General features: G+C 34.4%; 2 protein-coding genes across 4 annotated transcripts; one reads left to right on the forward strand and one right to left on the reverse strand.

Moving 5' to 3' along the window:
* Positions 1 to 845: 845 nt before the first annotated feature.
* Positions 846 to 3543, reverse strand: LOC147550229 (uncharacterized). The gene is made up of 5 exons (XM_086670078.1): positions 2999 to 3543; positions 2266 to 2413; positions 1943 to 2157; positions 1652 to 1828; positions 846 to 1413 (listed from the first exon to the last, which is right to left on the reverse strand). The coding sequence occupies exons 1-5, from the start codon at positions 3182 to 3184 to the stop codon at positions 1327 to 1329; spliced, it is 813 nt and encodes a 270-aa protein (XP_086526204.1). The 5' UTR covers positions 3185 to 3543; the 3' UTR covers positions 846 to 1326.
* A 5103-nt stretch (positions 3544 to 8646) lies between these two features.
* LOC147550230 (syntaxin-61-like) lies at positions 8647 to 11770 on the forward strand. Of its 3 annotated transcripts, none has more exons than XM_086667806.1 (8): positions 8647 to 8879; positions 9217 to 9292; positions 9798 to 9911; positions 10170 to 10283; positions 10487 to 10671; positions 10920 to 11010; positions 11218 to 11283; positions 11475 to 11770. In XM_086667806.1, the coding sequence occupies exons 2-8, from the start codon at positions 9239 to 9241 to the stop codon at positions 11583 to 11585; spliced, it is 735 nt and encodes a 244-aa protein (XP_086523932.1). In that variant the 5' UTR covers positions 8647 to 8879; positions 9217 to 9238; the 3' UTR covers positions 11586 to 11770. The 3 variants fall into 3 exon arrangements, with proteins under 3 accessions (XP_086523932.1, XP_086523934.1, XP_086523933.1); XM_086667808.1 differs by having other exon boundaries at positions 8672 to 8879; positions 9231 to 9292; XM_086667807.1 differs by having other exon boundaries at positions 8709 to 8879; positions 9200 to 9292.
* The last annotated feature ends 8968 nt before the right edge of the window (positions 11771 to 20738 follow it).

Consider the following 20738-nt stretch of genomic DNA (forward strand, 5'->3'; position numbering starts at 1 on the left):
TTCCATTCAACTTTAACATGACGTCAGAATGCATTCTGAAAAGAAAATTGTGGAAACAACTAATTGCATTGACCGATTGACGCTACAACAACAACAACAAAAAAAAACCTAGTTGCATTGACATTGACATGCCTTATAGCGTGCTTCAACATACCATTTGACATGGTTTTTACACATAATTGTTTAATTTAGATATATTTTACACGTAAGTCACTGTTTTTTTTTGCGTTTTTGTTTATTTTTTGGAATGAAAAACATAGAAATTAGTGTGATTGTTAATTATAGACATTATTTCACATAAGTAACAAATTACAAATAATAAACTTGACATTTTAGTTATTTCAAGGTCACTGTTTTTTTTAGAAGTCCAGTTTCTCTCTAAACCTCATGAGAGAGAGAGAGAGAGTAACTAGATTTTAATGAACATTCCCAATTTTATGTCTGATCTTTAAGCCACTGCGAGACTGCGACTCGATCTACTTTTTCAGCCCATGCTTGACTAAACAAAGTGACTCAATAGCAGTATTGTAACCAGTTACTCAGCTCGGTTTAGTTCAGTCTCTTTTCCATAGCCACGACAACTGGGATCACAAACTCGTGGATCATCAGCTTTGATCTTCTCCTCCTCTTGGGAATTGTTCATTTCAATTAGTCGAACTCATGTCGCTTTCTCTCTCCAAGCACAAGCTTAACAGACTATTATGAATTATGTTGTTTTTTTAGGTTCTAGTTCCGGTGGTTTCTATCTCAGTCTGTGTGATCTTCTGTGGTTACTCAAGTTTGGCTTATTGAGTACCCTTCCCTTTTATTAGCTAATTGCAGACTATCCTTGTAACTTTTCGATATATCAATGAAAACAGTTGATTCTTAAAACAAAAACAAGATCGATGTATCTTAATCACTGTTACATTCACTACAACAATAATAACTTAAAATCTCAAGTAAAACCTCGGAAAAGGCTCAGGCATGTAAATACGAAGACAAATCCATTCAAGTACTACATGAACTATCTCAACTCTAGACCACTACAATAACTTTACAAACTAGATTAGTAGAACAAAATCCAGTATCACAGTTGACAACACGTCCGAGTACTTGTATAAGAACTTCCTACGAAAGAAAGTCAGTCTCTCAGATGACAACGATCATTCAATGATGATCCTTGAAAAGTGCAAGTCAATTACCTCGAACCCCAAAAAACAGTCAAATACCTTCAGTGAAGACAACCTTTAGGTTTCATATGAAATATTTTCATCATTGATAATTCATGTTTTCTTGTGTTTGTGTGTGCATTTTAGCGCAAAATGAGTACGGAAATTAAGAGCATTAGAAGACATCAGGGTGGAATTGCCCAGGAATGGAATTACTTTCTTGGGCTCTCTGGAGATGGAGCTTTAATGTATAATTGTTCATCTGCACGAAAATTAGATCTCGAAATCGATTAACCTCATAAAGCTAAAAGACCCGCAAAGAATAACAGTCTTTTGGCAGCAGATGAATATCAGAGGTAAGCATAACCCGCCTTGACTAGGTGGTAACATGTTTGTCTACTGCGGAAACCAGAGCCCCCAACTCTTGGCCATGGAGGCTTATGGTCCTCTATGGCACTTCAAGAAAAAAAAAACATGAACAACACGAACTGTTCACTTACCTCTAGAGTTTTGAGTTGTTCTTGGTGTTGGTTTAGTACATGCTTCAATTGTTCCACTTCCCTCACCTTACCCTCTTGCTCAAGATTGCGTTCATGTTGTATGGCAACAGCTCTCTTCAGGATCTGATTGTCTCTTAACATGCTTTCTAAATGCTCTTTCAAAGAAGCGACTTTTTGCTGGTAAATGAGGAAGTAGTTCAATGGGCAAAATGTAGTATATAAGGACTAATAATAGTTCCTAATAGCACAAGAAAAACATGTACATCGCCAAAAAAAATTCAGCATTCATACCTCTTCCAATGTCTTTGAATGGGCAATAACACTTTTTTCAAAAATTTCTAAAATCCTCGAGATACGACCCCTAGCATCATTAATGTCTGAAGCATTCGCCATTTCTTGAACAACAAATTCTACCCATGAGGATCCGTCCATTGGGATTCTAGATTCAGAAGTTAAATTCTTATGATGTAAAGTTTCAGTTCGCTGCTCAGATATATGAATATTTTCTGCACCATGACACGTAATTGTGAACAAATCATTATCTAAACAAACAACGATCAACAAACCACTAGAAGGGCAGTCGAGCATATTGAGAAAAACCACATTTTTCTAACCTGGAGCGACAGGACTATTTGCCATCACTACGGCATCAGGGTTCTGTAATTCGGTATTTGAAGTAGTGCCACCAAGGCACAACGCTTGAAGACTCTCAGTGGCATCTTCAATCTTATGACCGTGAGTATTAAGAACACTTTCCACCAACTAAGTGCATAGCATAGAATAGAAGATAAATTAGATTATATTACCCAAAGGACCCATAAACAGAGAACTAAGAAGAATAAATAGCGAAAACAATGAAAGCGAAAAAACAATGGGGTGAATATGTATGTGTTTTTGCTTAGATGAATACCCCAAACATCAAAGATATCGAGATTACGATAAGAAATCTTTGAACAACTTCAACCGGTTATAGAGTGGTAAAATGGTATCACTCATTCCCTTGCGAACTCACATATGTGAAGTTTTCGTTCAATAATTAGGAGTTCCCGGTAGCTAATTTAGCTAGCATTTACACCCAATCAGGTGATTCGAACGGAAGAAGGCTCGCCCGAGCCTCATGCTTCTTGAAAAGATCCAATATTTCTCATACTTTTTCCAATTTTTTGGTTGTAACTCAATCAAGTTCTTACTCCCCCTTCTTAATGGGTATCTTTCTTTCTGCAATCGATGGGGGTACTTTAGGTCTGGTTTCTATTTTAAGAATGCACAAAATTAAGACCTAAAACCAGACTATGAATATCATGATTTTGCTTAAAGTAAAGAAGAACAGTTCAAGTAGCTGAATACCTCTCTACCCATTGTAGGAAACATTCGAAGTAAGATGGAGATCTTATCTTCAGATCCAAACCCAATATCAGATGAACCAAAACTTGAACACCTAGATCTCTTAGCTGAAGAAGAAGAAGAAGACGATGCCGCAGATCCGAAGATTTCTTCAAATCCTACACGTTTACCACAAATTCCGGCAGACATCGCCTTGAATCCCCAATTTTCCACCCAAAATGAAATTTTGATCTTAACAGAGATGATGATGAAAGCTTCTAGGGTTTATTATTAGCTTTTCAAGCTTTTATTTCTTTGTTTTGTTTTGTTTTGTTTGTTAAAGAGGTGTTTCGAAAACCCTAATTGATGTAAAAAAGAAAAACTTTTTTTTATTAGAGATCAATGGATGATGTTTATCAGTTGTTTCTGAATCTAGAGTTTGCTTATTCCAAAAACTTTACATCAATTATTGGAGTTATGAGTGAAGTGGAGATTATTTTACTATTCAGGATTTCAGGGGAGGAGAAAGATGACATTTTTCACTCCCGGTAAATTCCGCTTTGGCTCCCAATTTGTGACCAATTCGTCATTCTGTCCCCAATAAATTTCTGTCAGTTCGTCTTCCCTCCCAAGACATCAACTTTTCTCAAAAAATAACCCTAGAGACCACAGCAGAATTAATATAAAAAAATACTAAAATATTAATGTCTACATCATTTTTCCTGCGCTTCTCCACTTCATTTCATCTCCTCCACGTAATCTCTCTCTCCAACTCACTATTCTTCTCCGATAGTAGGCCGCTGGTCAGGAAGCTCTTGATCGACGCCCTTCAACCCTAAAAAATATTTTTTATCTTCTCTTTTCTCTCTCTTCTTCTTCTCATTTGTATCCAAAATCCACCCTTCATTTGTATTGTTTCTTTAGTGATATGATCATAATCAACAAAACTTGCAAATCTTTACCAGAACCATCATTATTATTAAACCCTAAAGACACAACTCGAATACGAGTGGAACTGGGATGTAATTCTTGTGTTTATACTATATAAATATTAAAAGAAATATGTGGATTCTATATTAAATGTGAATCCAGAGATATTATCTCGTCATCAATATTGATTTTTACTTGATGTTTTTCTTTAACTGGCTGGTCCCAAAAGCCATCTTCAACAAATTCTTCTTCATTAGTGTTGCAAGCTAGTACACGAGTTTCTTTTTTTATCGATTGAATCATTGTTTTCATCAACTATGCAAGCTAAAAGAGTTGTCCTTTTCTTCTACACCATGTTGAACAAAGTTAACACACTCATAATTGTTTGTCGAATATTCTCATTTTATATTCTGATTTATAATGAACAAATTTTTAACAACAAACCATTTAACTTTATATTTGGCCTACCTTCTATTTTTGAAGAATCTTTACCATGAGGTTTTTTGTTATTGCCGGTACGTGTTCCACTACTAAAACCGTCATTTTCAAACACAATCACTTTGTTTTGAAAAACTTGTTTTATGAACCCTGCAAGACTGTAGCTCTGGTACATTTTATGTTCACGAGAACATAACGAACTCATTAAACCTTCAACTGACATAATTGAGAGGTATTTTCCTTCCTCAAATGTGGCAACGACATAGTAATGACCTGCCAACGATCTCGTAATTTTCTTAATAATATTTAAATCAATTAACTTTTATCGTTAATCCGAATTGATCGACAACAGATTGAAGTGCAAAAGATAGAAATACTTTCAGAGTGAATTATATGAAAAGATTCAAGTCCACCTCGTAAGGTCTGTAACCTTTTATTTTTTTTACCTTCTCATCACCTTTGTAAGATTTTTGTAACAAATCACACACTTCTTTAGATGTTATAGCTTCCGAAATTTTTCGAAAACAATCTCATCACCAACTTGATAAAGAAAGAGCAATGTCTTTTTATCCTTCTTTATGTTTTATTTCGAACTATCTTTTTGGATTTGAGAAAGAACTTCACCTACTACCTGACCCATTTGTTCTACATATCCGAATTCGACAACCTCCCACATTTTTTTGGAAATCAATAATGTTTTCATTTGGATATACCATTGACCAATTTTTTTCCACAAACTCGCTAAAAGTAAGGTTGGATTAACTCTTTCATTTAGCAATTAGGTTAGTAATCATAAAAATTTCCTCGTTCGTATACCAAATGTTGGAAATCAGAAGTGTTTATTTTCTGAATGATAAAAGAAAAATATTAATTTCACAAACAAAAAAGAACGAAGAATATTAATACTTTGACTCTACAAACACAAATCTATTTATTGACCAAAAGTTTAACCCACTACCTATGAATACTACTAACATGATCTTCATTACTTAACCCCCAAATTCAATCAAAGAAATAATTTACCACTTAATAGATCTACAAATTGCTTACAAACCACAACTCCCATTAATTACTTCATTAATGGGTAAATAAGAAATTTGAGTTTATGTTCAAATTTAACAAACCACCGAACCAATATGTTGTATCGTGAGCGGTAATTATCAAATAATTATCTATTTGCCTGTTGATTAAATTTTATTCAGACACTCACATGTGTTTTTTTTCTAATGATCACAATCGACTTCGCGCAAACAAATTGCACCAACTTCGGAATACTACTATTATCATTATAAAAAGGAAAAGGATAGCAGAGTCTACAAAGATAGGCATACACCAAACCTAAATAGGATCAACCATCCACCAAGAGTGATATATATATATACCAGGGTATATTCCGTGTCCTAGGGCACGAACAATTGTATCAATTAGATGTGACGAAATTTTAACCCAATGCTTGATCTAGAGTCGCTCATAGTATTGTTCTAGGCTCTCTCTCCAAATATGTCACCTGACTTTCCATATTAATGATTGCTATATTCTACATACCTTAATTTTTTGATATTATTTTCTTCTGTTTCCTTTATCTTAAATTAGTTATTATTTTATTGAGAGAGATGGAGATTTTAATTTGTTTTTTAACTCTTGAAATTTCTTTTGTTTCTTTTTTTCTTAAATTAATTATTTTTTTCTTAGAACACGATCTTTCTTTCTTTAAATAGGTAATTATATTTCTAAAAAAGATTATATTTTAAATTTTGGGAAGGCTTCTAGACAATATGCATTATTTGAAAAGGATGTTCGTCTCAGTCAGCGTTTTCCCTTCTGTTTTATTATATAGATATATATTCTTATGAGAGAGAGAGAGAGAGTTGACTCTAAAATGGAGACAGTTGATCTCGTGTAGGTTTATAGTAGACTTTAACGGGCAGCCTTCCTAATCATTATACTTATGAATAAACAGTATCTCCTCCCAAGAGCATCTCCGACTGCAAGACTTAATTTTGGATAACTCTAAGTGCCACTAAGATTTTTATAGTCTTTTAGAAAACTCTCTCAAATGCAAATGTTCAATTTGAGTCTAAATTACAACATTTAATTTTGAGATGTATCAAGAATGAACTCATTATTTGAGATTTTTCTTGAAGATCTCCATTACCTAGTTATTGGAAAAGTTAGTCATTTAGGTGAGACTTAATATTTTTTAATGTTCTTACAGCGAGGCAATGGACATGACATACAACAAAATTAAGTTTTTTTTTTAGTTTTGCATTGGGGTAGTCTAAGTTGTAATTTTTTTTTCTTTTGGAAACTTAACTTAATAACTCCATAGATAACGGCAAAGCCTAGTTTAGTACATCACGAAGTTAAAGTAGTAGACTAAACAAGAAAGAGAAGATTACACGGGTGAAGTAAGCAATATTGTAGGAGGACTAATCACTGAATGGGCCAGATTGTGGGCTTCTGAGTTGGCTTCTCTAAGTTGTAATTGTTGAACTGTGGCTTTTCCCAAATGCACAAAACAAAAGAAGACGATACCTTCGACCTGTTCCTACCCTAATTTCATTTCGATTTTGGAAGTCTATAATCAAGTAAGAAGAACAATATAGACGCTTCACACACAACTTCGGATCGTTGAGTTCACACTTCCTCCTTTTCTCAGGTTTATATAAATATTCATGATCAAGTTTCGTTTTTCATGTGATCACTAAATTCTTTTGGATTTCACTTTCATCTCTCCAATTATACCTGTTTATCTTTTTCACAAAACAAATCGATGCTTAAGCAAAAAACTTATTTGTCCGTTAATAGGTTTTTCAAACGCAAATGGTAAGATGCATAACATATTTATTTTTGCACAAGGCAATTTAGAAAATGCATTCTTCTTAATGTTATGTTTCGGTTTATGTGTTTGCCAATAGCAAAAGATAAATCCATAACACATTTCTTTCTTTACAAGACAAATGACAGAATGCATTAACCAAAATATTATTTGTTCGTTAATGAGTATGTCAAATACAAAGGGTAATATGCATAACATTTTAATTTTTGCAAAAGACAAAAAAACAAATTAGTCTAAATGTTTTTATAGAAAGCAAAACGAAAAATGCGAAAATCATTTCTTTCTTCACAAGACAAATCTAGAAATATTTTAGCCAAAATGCTAGTGTCGGTCAATGTGATTGTCAAATGCAATGGATAAAATGCAAAACATGTTTGAAAAACAATTTTTGAAGAAAAATGATTTTGTTCAAAAATTTACAAAATTATAAAGAAAACTAAGATTTTTTTCACAAATTTTCAAAAATATTTTTCACGTTCATTGGGGCTGGAATTGTAGTAGGGACGAATTCGATTGACATTTTCATTTCTCGGGTAAAGTTGTACTTTTTTTTTTTCAATTACTGTTATTCGAGATTGGGGTTGGTTTCCTATTACCTCCTAGATTATGGGCTTTTAAATTAGGGTTAATGTCGTTTTGGCGCCCTAATTTGTGACTAATTCACTGTTTTAGCCCCTATAAGTGCTTTGAATTCCTATTTGACTCTCATAAGTGTCCAGACTTTCTATTTGACCCCCAAAACTTTTTTTAACCTTTAAATTATACCCTCATTGCATTTCAACAATTTAAATTCTTTATTTATTTTGTCCACCTCACTCCAACTATTTCCACCTCATCTTGGACATTAGAAGGTCGCAGGAGAAGGTTACCGACCGACGACTTTTTCGACAACCTTTAATATTTTTTTATATTCTTCTTCCCAAGCTTCTCATTTGTCCCACCTACTTTCTCTTTCATTCATTCTTTCTTTCTTTCTTTCTTTCTCTCTCTCTCTCCACTCAACTCTCTCTCCCTCCCCTCAACTCTTTCCTTCTAATTTCTTTGTTCCGGCGAAGGGGTTTCTCTTCGCGGGAACATCGTCTGAATCTGGGGGAAACCCAGATCCAGATGCCCCCTTCCTTTGGGATTTCCCCAGATCCAGAGAAGTTAGAGGGGAGGGGGAAAGAGAAGAGGAGGGAGGGAGAGAGGGATGTAAGAGAAAGGTGTAGAATATGAGAGATTCACGAAGAAAAAGACAAAAAGATATAAAAGGTCGCCGGAAAAAGTCACGGTGACCTTTTCCGACGACCTTATGTTGAAGAAGATGAGGTGGACATAGTTGAGGTGAGGTGGACAAAAGAAAAATTAAATTACAGAAATGCCATGAGGATAGAATTGGAAGGTTAGCAAAAGTTTGGGGCTCAAATAAAAATTCAGGACAGTTATGAGGTCTAAATAAGAAGTACAGACACTTATTGGGGTCAAAACAGCGAGTTGATCACAAATCGAAAGCCAATACGAAATTAACCCTGTAAACTACCGGCCCTTGTTGTAGCGTGTCGTTTCCAAATACACGAAGAAAAGAAGACGATATCTTCGACCTTTTCCCACCCTAATTTCATTTCGATTTTGGAATTCTATAATCAAGGAAGAAGAGAGATATCGACAGTTTCACGCACAACTTCGGATCCTTGAGTTCACACTTGCTCGTTTCCTCAGGTTTATATTATCCCTAATCAACTTTCCCTTTTTCATATGATGAATTTCTTTTGGATTTCGATTTCATCTCTCTTGTTATATTTGTTCAGTTTCCTATTCTAATTTGATGAACTGATGATTCGAACTCTCAATGACCCTTTAGGGTTTGATGATGGTGATGTTCAAATTGGAGAAATTTAGTTCCAGATCTGATTAAGAGATACACCTAAAATTGCATCTTAGATTTCTAGCAGACACCAACTTATAATGCCAATTTACTGATCTTAGTTTGTAAAGGCATAATTGTTTTCTTTTCTCTTTTTCTTTTTGTGTTTGTTAAGTTTTCTCATCTATTCAGGAGAATGTAAACAGGATCAACAATGTCTTCAGCTCAAGATCCATTTTACATAGTTCGGGAGGAAATTCAGGAGTCTGTAAGTGCAAAATTATTCAAATTGCTAGTTTTCGATCTAAATAAGACTTGATACTAGAAATATATGAATTTGATTGAAAGGAATTCTCGTTTAGGTTATCTTCAAAATAAAAGAAAACGGAAACTTCTCACTGGTGACATATTAATCATAAGAATTTCCATCTATCACATGGTTTTAGAGAATAATGACCTATACCCATCTTTGTAGAAGAGAGCCTGTACTAGAAACCTGTATGCAAATTCGTTCTAGTTGTTTCATTGTTATTTTGAGGATTTGGGAGTAAAGAATTGGAGTTGAGAGGTGCACGATTTGGTGTTCTCTTCTTGCGTTGTACTATTTTTTATCTTGTTTCATGATTGATTCTCCGTTTTCCCCAAGTCTTTCAATTCTATATGTCATTCTTGTGGAAGTTTGGGCGATTCAGGGTTTCTTGGTGATAAAATCTCCATACTTTTCGTTTTCCACTGGACATGTAAGCTAATGCCTTTTGTATTTTGATTATCAGATTGATAAACTAAAAACCACATTTCACCAATGGGAGGATACTCCTTCAAACACTGGAGAGCGAGTTCATCTGACAAAGGAGCTGCTGGCTGGTTGTGAAAGCATTGATTGGCAGGTATTATGGCTAGTGCTACAAAATAATCATCAACCCTGTTATAAGTTCCATTTACTAAGATGGGTGGTTCAAATTTAAGAGAAAACCAACTCTTTTCCTGCTAAGAACATAAAATTCAACATGGTTATTAGTTTCAGATATGTTAGACAAAACAGACTCTAATGTTTTCCGTCTATACCTTTGCAACCAAGCCTTTATGTCTTGAAAATTTTGTTCCTTGTCTGTTTCTTCTGAACACCCTAGTTTCTTGATAGGAAGGTGGATGAGTTGGATAAGGCGATCACTGTAGCAGCTAGAGATCCTTCCTGGTATGGTATTGATGAAGCGGAGCTTGAAAAACGAAGAAGATGGACCAGCACTGCTCGTACTCAGGTACCATCCATATGATATTAACTGTTAAATCATGATCAGTTTTCTATTTGTGTATCAGAATATAACATAGAAAAGTTAATAAGAAGCAAGTACGAATACTGAAACAATTACACTATTTTGTCTATAGCACCCATAACTGAAGAAATTCAATTTTTTTTTGCTCAAGTAACAAACTTCGATTATTTTTCATACGTGGTCATTAGGTGGATAATGTGAAAAAAGCAGTAGAAGGTGGGAACAAAGTGTCTAGTGCAATGGGGATGCGTCAAGAGTTAATGAGACTCCCAAATGATCCTTATCAGGCAGGGAGATCCACCACAACTTATGCAGCACAAGATAATGACGAGTTCATATCCTCTGAGTCAGATAGACAAATGCTCCTCATGAAGTAAAGTTTTCCTTTTATTTTTGTGCTACCTGTTGATATTTCAGTACCTTTTTTTTGAGAAGAAAATGATGTTGGTAGTCTTTACGTTTAGTAAGTGGAATCTAGTCAATTACTCTTTTCCCCTTGCATCCTCGAATTAATGTTTGAATACTTTATTTAGGACTCTTTTCCATTAATTAAGGATGAAATCATCTTTGAATTGTTTTCGGTTTCCACCTATTTCTGATCCAATCGATTAAATCTCTTAGGGAACAAGACGAAGAACTAGACGAGTTAACTGCAAGTGTGCAAACAATTGGACGTGTGGGCCTTACCATACATGAAGAACTTACCGGACAGGTGATAATTCCTCAGTTTATTCCTTGCTAAGTTTAGGTATGAATTTTAGACCAAATGTTTCAGTTGTGGTCAGTAAAACACTTCACCAAAAGCAACTCTCTAGCCCCTAGAAACCTACCGAAGGGCACGGCTATTTGCGCCCATCGGGATTGCTAAAACCAGTATAGGAGACGTCGGAACTATGCTAACTAATTTCTGGTGCAACAGGAGAGAATCATACATGAACTTGGCTTGGATATGGAGAGCACTTCAAATCGTCTCGATTTTGTTCAGGTTTCTTCTTCAATCCTCTTTCGAAGTTCTTCGTTTATAGTAATTTAAAATTTAAAATGTTCAAATGTTGCATAATCTTAACTGGCACTTCTTCATCAACGGAAATACTTTGCATCTGAAAGAATTGATGGTATTTTGCCTAACCCGGTCCCAGTATATTAATTGAGGAACAATGACATCTTTTGCTGCAGAAAAAAGTGGATATGGTTATGAAGAAGGCAGGAGCAAAGGGACAGATTATGATGATAGTATTTTTAATAATTCTGTTTATCGTATTGTTTGTTTTGGTGTTCCTCACCTAGTAGACTCCGAGTAGGGTAGATGAGGGTGTAGTGAGGGATGGATGTTTCTTGATCTGATCTTACTCAGCCACATATTGGTTGAGGTTCATTATGGAAGGGAGATGTTTTAGATAATTCGAAGGAGAATTTAGTCTCTGTATTTTGTTGAATTGGGTTCTTGAATAAACTGATGTTTTAGCTGATTATGTTGGGGCATGATCTATGTGTGTAGTTTTGTTAACAAATTTGTTCTCTGAAGCTGAAAACCCATTTACACCTATGTAGTTGGTTTTTGATCTACTTTATCTTTGCTTTATGTGCAGGTTTGCTTACTCTATCTTCGATTTTTGTCTCTTTAATTAAAACGGCTAAAGACATAGTTACGCCTTATATATTGAAAGTAAACAATCACACAAACTCAAGATATTACATGGTTTGGTTGGTGAGATTAATCAACGGCGTGAAGATTTTAAATGTAAATGAAGAACAAGATTATAGAGATTTCTCAAAGATTTTAGTATTTGTAGCTCACAAAGGTACTCCAAGCCTCCTCTAATTCTCTCTCCAAAATCGAAAATAGGATACACCTTTTACATTTTAGCAACCCATTTATAAGATTAGAGCAACCACAAGTAAATAGCTGGGATTCCTAATTTAGACATTGACCTATTTTCAAGGCACTTTCAACATGCCTTATATCTAGGAGCATGTGATTTATGGGTCTTTATTTTGAGGATTATTAGTGTTAGCATGTAATCTTACCTGTAAATGATTAGCTTAGGATGTCAACAAGCAAACTAGACTTGATTAGATTACTAAAACCACTGAATTAAGTCCTAATCAAATAATTAATTTAACAAATTCAAACTAACCCCAACAAAAATTCATTTGGTGGTTTTCTAAGCATAAATAAGCATGGGTAGTTAGAAGCTTTTGTCATACTAAAATGATATCCATGTAGAAGTCAACCCCCAAAATAAGGAAAACCCCACATTCTCCTAATACCACCCAACTTCAATATGTTTATGACAACAAAGCTAGAGAGAGAAAGAGCAAGTTAGATAGATATAGAGAGAGAGAGAGAGAGAGAGAGAGAGAGAGAGAGAGTTTTCAAGTTAAGTCATGAGTTAGGCATCATCTCTTATTCATGTACAAAATGATGAAGAAGAAACTATATCTAACTACCCATCTTCTCTTGTTGACATGTTTTCTCCTTCTTGTAGCTCACAAGTACTCCATTAATCCTCTCATGGTTCAAGCTATTGTATTAGGTAAAGTCCTGTTTTATTTACATTTCTATAAATCTCTATTTGTTGTTATAGAAGAAAATCATAGCTGGTAGTTACTATTTACAGATAATTTTCAGCATCCAAAATCCAGATTTTGGGTGACAGAGAAGAACCACAGGACTCCATCAGGACCAAACCCAGTGGGGAACCGGCACCCACCATCAAAGTCATAAGTGAGAAAGAAGATTGTGATTGGATATTGTTATTTCAGTTTTGGTTAGGTTATAACATGTATTTTTCACTACTGTAAGAGAACAAAATTGAAGTATAGAAAGTTTATGAACATATAAAACATTTTATCGTTTTTTCGACCCTTGATTCTTGTGTCGGAGTTCTGTAGTGGTTTGTACTTTTTTTTGTATAAATCGGTCCGTTTAGACGATAACGTATGCACCAGCCCCTAAAGATCAAGGTTCAATCAAGGTCCCACGGTGCAATCAAGGTCCAATTAGCGAATATTGAATCAATTAAGCATTCCAAAATACTTAATATAACTTATCTTTTAGGGGGGGGTAGTGGAGCGGGACTTTCACAGACTTTCATAGACAAAATGTCCCGTAGACATTTCAAGACATTTCAAGACATTTCGGATGAGTTATTATAGACAACATGTGTTCATAGACATTTTCAAGACATTGAGAGTTTGTAGACAAAATGTCTTTATAGACATTTCAAGACATTTGATCCATAGACAAAATGTCCTGGGGACATTTTAAGATCTTGAGTACATTGACAAAATGTGTAATGCATATTATATTTGTGCTAATCAGAAATATATTTTTCGACTTTTGTAGACATCTGTGAATATTTGTGGACATTGATGGACATTTGGTAGACATTTATTATTTTAATATTATTATTATTATTTAATCACATGAAATAATATATTAATACTAACATTTCAAAAATATATTTTTCGACTTTCGTAAACATCTGTGAATATTTGTGGACATTGATGGACATTTGGTAGATATTTATTATTTTAATATTATTATTATTTTTTAATTACATGAAATAATATATTTATACTAACATTTCAAAAATATATTTTTCGACTTTCGTAGACATTTGTAAATATTGTGGACATTGATGGACATTTGGTAGACATTTATTATTTTAATATTATTATTATTGTTTAATCACATGAAATAATATGTTTATACTAACATTTCAAAAATATATTTTTCGACTTTCATAGACATCTATGAATATTTGTGGACATTGATGGACATTTGGTAGACATTTATTATTTTAATATTATTATTATTGTTTAATCACATGAAATAATATATTTATACTAACATTTCAAAAATATATTTTTCGACTTTCGTAAACATCTGTGAATATTTGTGGACATTGATGGACATTTGGTAGACATTTATTATTTTAATATTATTATTGTTGTTTGATCACATGATGGACTTCAAATGTCTCTTGTTTTTTGAAAGACATTTTGGCTTCCAAATTTGTCCAAAATCCTTCACAAATTCATCAAACTATGAAGTCCACCGAAGTCTGGGACATATTTTGTCTACAATTGAATGCCTCGGACTTTCATAGACTCTCAAATGTCTGGATTTGAATGCCTCAGACTTTCGTGGACTCTCAAATGTCTGGATTTGAATGCCTCAGACTTTCGTGGACTCTCAAATGTCTGGATTTGAATGCCTCAGACTTTCGCGGACTCTCAAGAGTCCGCGAAAGTCTTGCTCCACTACCCCCCCCCCCCCCCCCCTTAGATTGGTTATGTTTACTTACTAGCTAGAATGATCAAATCAATATGATGAAATAGTAAGAAGAAAAGTGTCAAGGATATTTGAAAAATAAAAATAAAATGTAAGTCCATAACAGGTAAAATAGAAAAACTTACCCCAAAATCATTTTATTACATTAAAGTTCACTTTAGTTCAATGATAACATGTATTCTTCCTCAGTTGCGATATCAATTCAAATCTTATCATCTCTAAAACAAGATTTTCCTTAATGAGACTAATTAATAAATTGAGTAGGTTCTCTAAAAATGAGATAGGTATGCATACCAATTATTAGATCAAGCTTTATTTATTGCTTATCCAACTTTCCTTTTTCACAGCGTATAGAAACACTATCCCCATAAGCAAAATAAGGTTATTTCTCAAATGACCCCCAATTTTGTGACCAGCTTCCAGCCTAGCCCTCTACTTTATCAATAATTTCCATATGACCCCATTTTTCAGTTACCGTTAACTTTCTGTTAACCAGTCATCATTTATCTCTCCTCCATCTCATCGCATCTCTCTGCCACCTCATCGTCTCACCACCTCATTGTCTTCTCCGACAAGGTCGCTGGCCGGCCAATTTTCCGACCGGCGACCTTCAAACTTTTAAAAAAGTTTTTTTTTATTTTCTCTCTCTAAATTTTTTTTCCTCACCTTTCTTTCTATCTCTAGATCTGGTTCTTGATGAACCAGATCTGACCTTGAAGAAGGTCTCCGAAACAGACCTTGAAGAAGGTCTGCAACAAACCTTCTTCAAGGTCAGATCTGGTTCTTGATGAACCAGATCTAGAGAGAGAAAGAAAGGTGAGAACATTTTTTTAGAGAGAGAAAGAGAGGAGAGACTAAATAAAGTTCAAATTGATTAGCGCGACCGGGTCAGGGTTAGTGTTGAGGGTAAGATGTTTATACATAGATTTAACAGTGAAAATACTAGATTCAGCGAGGGCCCATTTCATCTGGTCTGGACCATCATTGCTAATCGGAATAACTTTAATGAGATCAGTCGTGTGAGCATCAAAGTTAGCATTGAGTGTATCATCATTCCAGTGGTTGTCAGTTATTAGCTCGTTCACTATAACCAAGTTCGTGCTATTAGTATTGGGGGTCGGCCCCATCTTACCAGGTATCCAGTTGTCTTCCCAAATATTAATTGCTCTCCTTTATGTACTTCCCAGGTCGTAAACTCGTCGATTTGATCTAGGTGTTTTCTAATGGGTGTTTTCTAATGGTTTTCCAGATCCAAGAGTTGTGACCTTTAGCTGGTCCGGGAGTATTGCAGTTGGGGTAGTATTTGGCTTTCGAGAAACGAACCCACATAGCATTTGACTCCGACTTAAGTCGTCAGGCCAACTTGCTGAGCAGAGCAGTGTTGTCTAGGTTAGGATGATGAATTTCCAGACCTCCAAGTTTTTTCGGAAGGCATATTGATGCCCAGGTTTTGGTGCATATGCCTTTGGACTTTCCCCACCAGAACGACTTTTGCAAAGTCGCAATGCTTTTGCTCACCCCTTTAGTTATGGCGAAGCATTGCATCTGATATCAGAGAACGACCGACGCGATTGAAGAAACAACCACCGTACGACCAGCTTGAGAAATCAGTGAATTTTTCCACTTGGGTAACTTCACTTTGATTTGATCGATGATATCATTGAAAATTTTAATTTTATGGGCCCCTATAAACAGTTGCGCGCCCCGATAACATTCCTTTATAAAAAAAAGTCACTATAAAGTAGATGAAAATAACATTCCTTTATCAAAAAAAGAAAAGGAAATAACATTCTTAATTTTTTCAAATAGGTGGCAGTAGCTAAGTTGGACAGATTAAAAGAACTTAGTTGGTCAAGGTGGTTCTAGTAGTAAGGTCGAGTTAACAAGCCCCCATCCAATCACAATGCTAATAACATCTCCAATGCAAAACTCTATCTTAAAATCTCAAGTGTCACCTAAAACTTTATATTTTTTTTGGGAGTTTTTTCATCAATTGAGATTTTAAGTGATGTGGAAACATTTAATTTTAAGATCTCTAAATTACAAACTCTATTTTTGAGATTTCTTTTGAGTATCTTGAGTATCTAAGTGATCAAAGTTAATTTTAGGACCAATAAAAAGTATTTCTCTCTCAACTACTTTTTCCTATTAAGGTGTCTTTTGACAACACAAAAATAAATAAGGATTTTTAAGTGAATGGCCCAAAAAGTGGGGTACTATTGTGGGTAAGATCCACATAGGCATAGAAATGTGTTGCAGGTCCAACTCATTAATAACTGGGCTGCCCAAGAAAAAAGTACATGAGGGAATGTGCCAATTTTCTTTAAGTACCCCTAATACCCTTCTTTCTCTCTCTAAATGAAAAGTTTCCTCATCTCTCTATCTCTCTCAGAAATTCCTGAAGCTTTTTCTTTTTTTCTCTCTCTAAAATAGCTATAATCTTCTCTCTTTTCTATCAGTCTTCCGTTTTCCTCTTCTACAAATTTTTACAACCTTCCAGTTTAATCTTTTTCTCTCACACAATATAAATAAAGAACTCTAATCCAGATTCATTTAGACTTGGAAGTATGGTGAAGAGTCAGATTGTTTTTTTTTAACAGTGAAGAAATGAATCGGTGATTTTTGGTTTACGAGGAAAAACCAGATCGTTAAGATCAGGAAGCAACAACTCTGGATTTTTTATTTAACTGAGATTCATGGGTTTTGGAGAAATTCATATTTGAGTTCAACAACAAAGCTTATACTGAATATAGTGAACAATGAAGATTTGATAAACATTTAATGGTGAAGAAATCAGATCTGGAGTTATCCTTAACTTGATTTGCTTTTACTATTTTTGCTTTTTACTTCACATATTTGTTCAAGGAATATTAAAATGTTGAGTGCATAGAATGGTGCACTGAACATCTCCCGGTTCTCTTAGATATTGTACCAATTTTGGTTATATTTAGCGTCATAGATATACGATTACGTGTTGAAATGTAGTGTACATTCCTTAGTTCCCGCTACATTTTACCGTTCCCAATCCGTTCCCACGTTTCGTTGTTATGTGGAAGTTTACTTTATATTCTTTTTAGTTTCCTTCGCTTTATATTTCTATCTTTTTACTTATTTTGTGAAGGTTGCAACGTGAAATCTTTTTCTTGAACAGAGATTCATGGATTTTGGAGAAATTTCAAATTTAGGTTTAGAAACAGAGCTTATAGTTAAGAACGAAGATTTGATAAACATGTAATAGTGAAGAAATCAGATCTAGAGTTACTTCCCGGTACATAACCAAATGACAAGTACATAAACTAATGCCCGGTACACAAGAAAATTTGCAGTACAAAAAGTGTCTAGTACATAACCAATGACTGGTACATGAAACAATTCCCGGTACACAAGAAAATTTCCTGTACAAAAGTGTCTCGTACATAACCAAAAGGCTAGTACATAAAACAACTCCCGGTACACAAGAAAATTCCCAGTACAAAATTGTCTAGTACCTAACCAAATGGCCAGTACATATAATAATTCTCGGTACACAAGCAAATTTCCGGTACAAAAGTGTCTAGTAACCACCCAGTACAAAAGTGTCTAGTAAATAAAAAATGTACAGTACAAAGAAAAATATCCTATAAATTTTCCTTGAAAATAATTTACGTTTTAGAAGGAATGTCCTATAATTGTCCATCATATAAGGAGAGAATGTTTGAGAGAAGGAAAGAAGTTAAGATTGGAGAGAGAAAACTTGTTTAAAAAGAAGATAAAATACAGAGAGAATCTAATCAATGGGAAACTACCAAAAAATATATGGAAACAAATCAATGAAAAACTACCAAAAACGAGGAAAGTAGTTAAGGTTGGAGAGAGAATATTTTAATTTTGAACAAGAACGTGTTCAAGTTTCTTCTTGTAGAGATTTTTACCAAAACAAAATTGTTACCAAAACAGTTTCTCTTTGTACATATATTTGTCTGTACGTTAAAAAATTATCGTCCATTGAACCTTTTAGAGTGATTTTTGTAAGAACCATTTGAAATTTTCCAATGTACCAAACAGTTAAACATGTCCAAATGACTAGTACATAAAATAACTCACGGTACACAAGAAAATTCCCAGTACAAAAGTGTCTAGTACATAACCAAATGGCTAGTACATAAAACAATTCTCAGTACACATGTGTCTAGTACATAACCAAATGACTAGTACATAAAATAACTCCCGGTAAACAAGAAAATTCCCAGTACAAAAGTGCCTAGTACATAACCAAATGGTTAGTACATAAAACAATTCTCAGTACACAAGTGTCTACAACATAACCAAATGACTAGTACATAAAACAATTCCTGGTACACAAGAAAATTCCTAGTACACAAGTGCCTAGTACATAAAACAATTCCCGATACACAAGACAATTCCCAGTACAAAAATGTCTAGTACGTAACCACATAGCTAGTACATAAAACAATTCCTAGTACACAAGAAAATTCTCAGTACAAAAGTGTCAAGTACACAAAAAAATGTACGATAAAAAACTTCCTGTTTCGTGTACAGTACAAAAAATCTAAAAAAAATTGCCCAAAATATAAGGAAATAAAGTTATAGAGAAAGAAAATAGATAAAGAAAGAAAAAATATTTTTAGATAGAGAAAGTGTAAAATAAAATGAAAATATTTGCAAAAATAAAGTATAGATTCAAAAAGTCAAAATGCTAGAGAGAAAAATTATAATGAAGGAAAGAAATCCGAAGATATATCTAAAACTTAAAAGAGGAATATAAATGGAATGAAAGATGAAATCTATCCAATAAGATTTTTTAAAAAAAAACTAACAGGAAAGAGAGAAATTGAAGGAAAAGATAAATCTGGATAGATAAATCTGGAAAGATAAATCTGGAAAGATAAATTAGTTAAAGAAAGTCTTAGTTTATGAGAGAGAAATTAGGGAGAGAGAGAAAAGTTAGACAGAGAAAGAAAGTGAATGTGCAGTAGAGAGAGAAACAACGTGATTTGCACGGGATTTGTGCAAAGGGTATTTTTTGTAATTTCTTAAAACCTAAAGACTAAAATCGTAATTATACCCTACCCCCTGACCATTGGACCTGACCATTGGACCTGCCCCTTGTTTTTATCCTGCAGTGGACCTGCATCTTATTTTGGGTCAAGGATTGGGCCTTTTGCCCAATCCCTCAATAAATAACCTTTTTAATTATTTAAGTAAAAAAGTTGAAAAGTTAGTTTGGTAACGCGAAAACTTGTGACTTTACTCAAGTAAAAATTTATCTTTCTTTTCAAAACTTTTGCTTTTGACTTCAAAGTAAAGTTACTTCAGTTTAACATATACACAGATATTACTTGACTATTTCTTTTTTCTTGCCTACTTTCATCCCACCACAATACAATTTTCACCACCACCATAAATCAACCACCATCGATGTTGCACCTCCACCACCACCATCACCACCACCGCTGCTGTGCGTCCACCACCACCTCGACCATCGTCACTGCCACACCTCCACCTGTAGGGTTTCGTTTGTCTCTAAGACTACTTAATGTTGTTAGCAGAATCTCAAGCATCTATATGTTTAACACCAGGTTTCAGGATCACATACATGAACTAGTAATGAGTTAATCATGGAAAGAAGAATACCTTATTCGCTTTCATCGAATTCGATTCTAACGCCTTTTCAGATGATCAAAAGCTTCAAAGTAGTAGCTCCTCTACTTGAGACACCGAGTAGGTTGACTTGAACTCCCTCTCTTTAAGTCAGCTAAGACCTTGATGAAGGTTGAGATGAAGAACTCCTTCTTCTTGACTAATTAGAAAGAACTGGAGCTTTTTCTAAAACCTTTTCTCTCTAAGATGTGTGAGAGAGTTGATTTTCTCTTGAGAAAATTCCACACTTTTCTGTTTGTCTAACTGGTCCATAAATAGACTAACCCTAATAGAAATCTCATTCACTTTAGGATTTAATCTGGATCACAAAAAAGATTTAATCAGACCCTGGGAATCCTAGATGGGAGGGATTACCATAAATGATTTTCCTCTAATGTGGCCGGCCAGAGTAGCACACTAATGGGCTTGGCCTGGCCGACCCACTCCTTTGTTATGGCCGGTTAGATCAACTCTTAAATGGGCTTGATCTACCCGATCCA

This window comes from Eschscholzia californica, unplaced genomic scaffold (genome assembly GCF_041429995.1).
Source record: "Eschscholzia californica isolate CP2 unplaced genomic scaffold, dmEscCali1.0.p SCAF_3, whole genome shotgun sequence".
Lineage (NCBI taxonomy): Eukaryota > Viridiplantae > Streptophyta > Magnoliopsida > Ranunculales > Papaveraceae > Eschscholzia > Eschscholzia californica.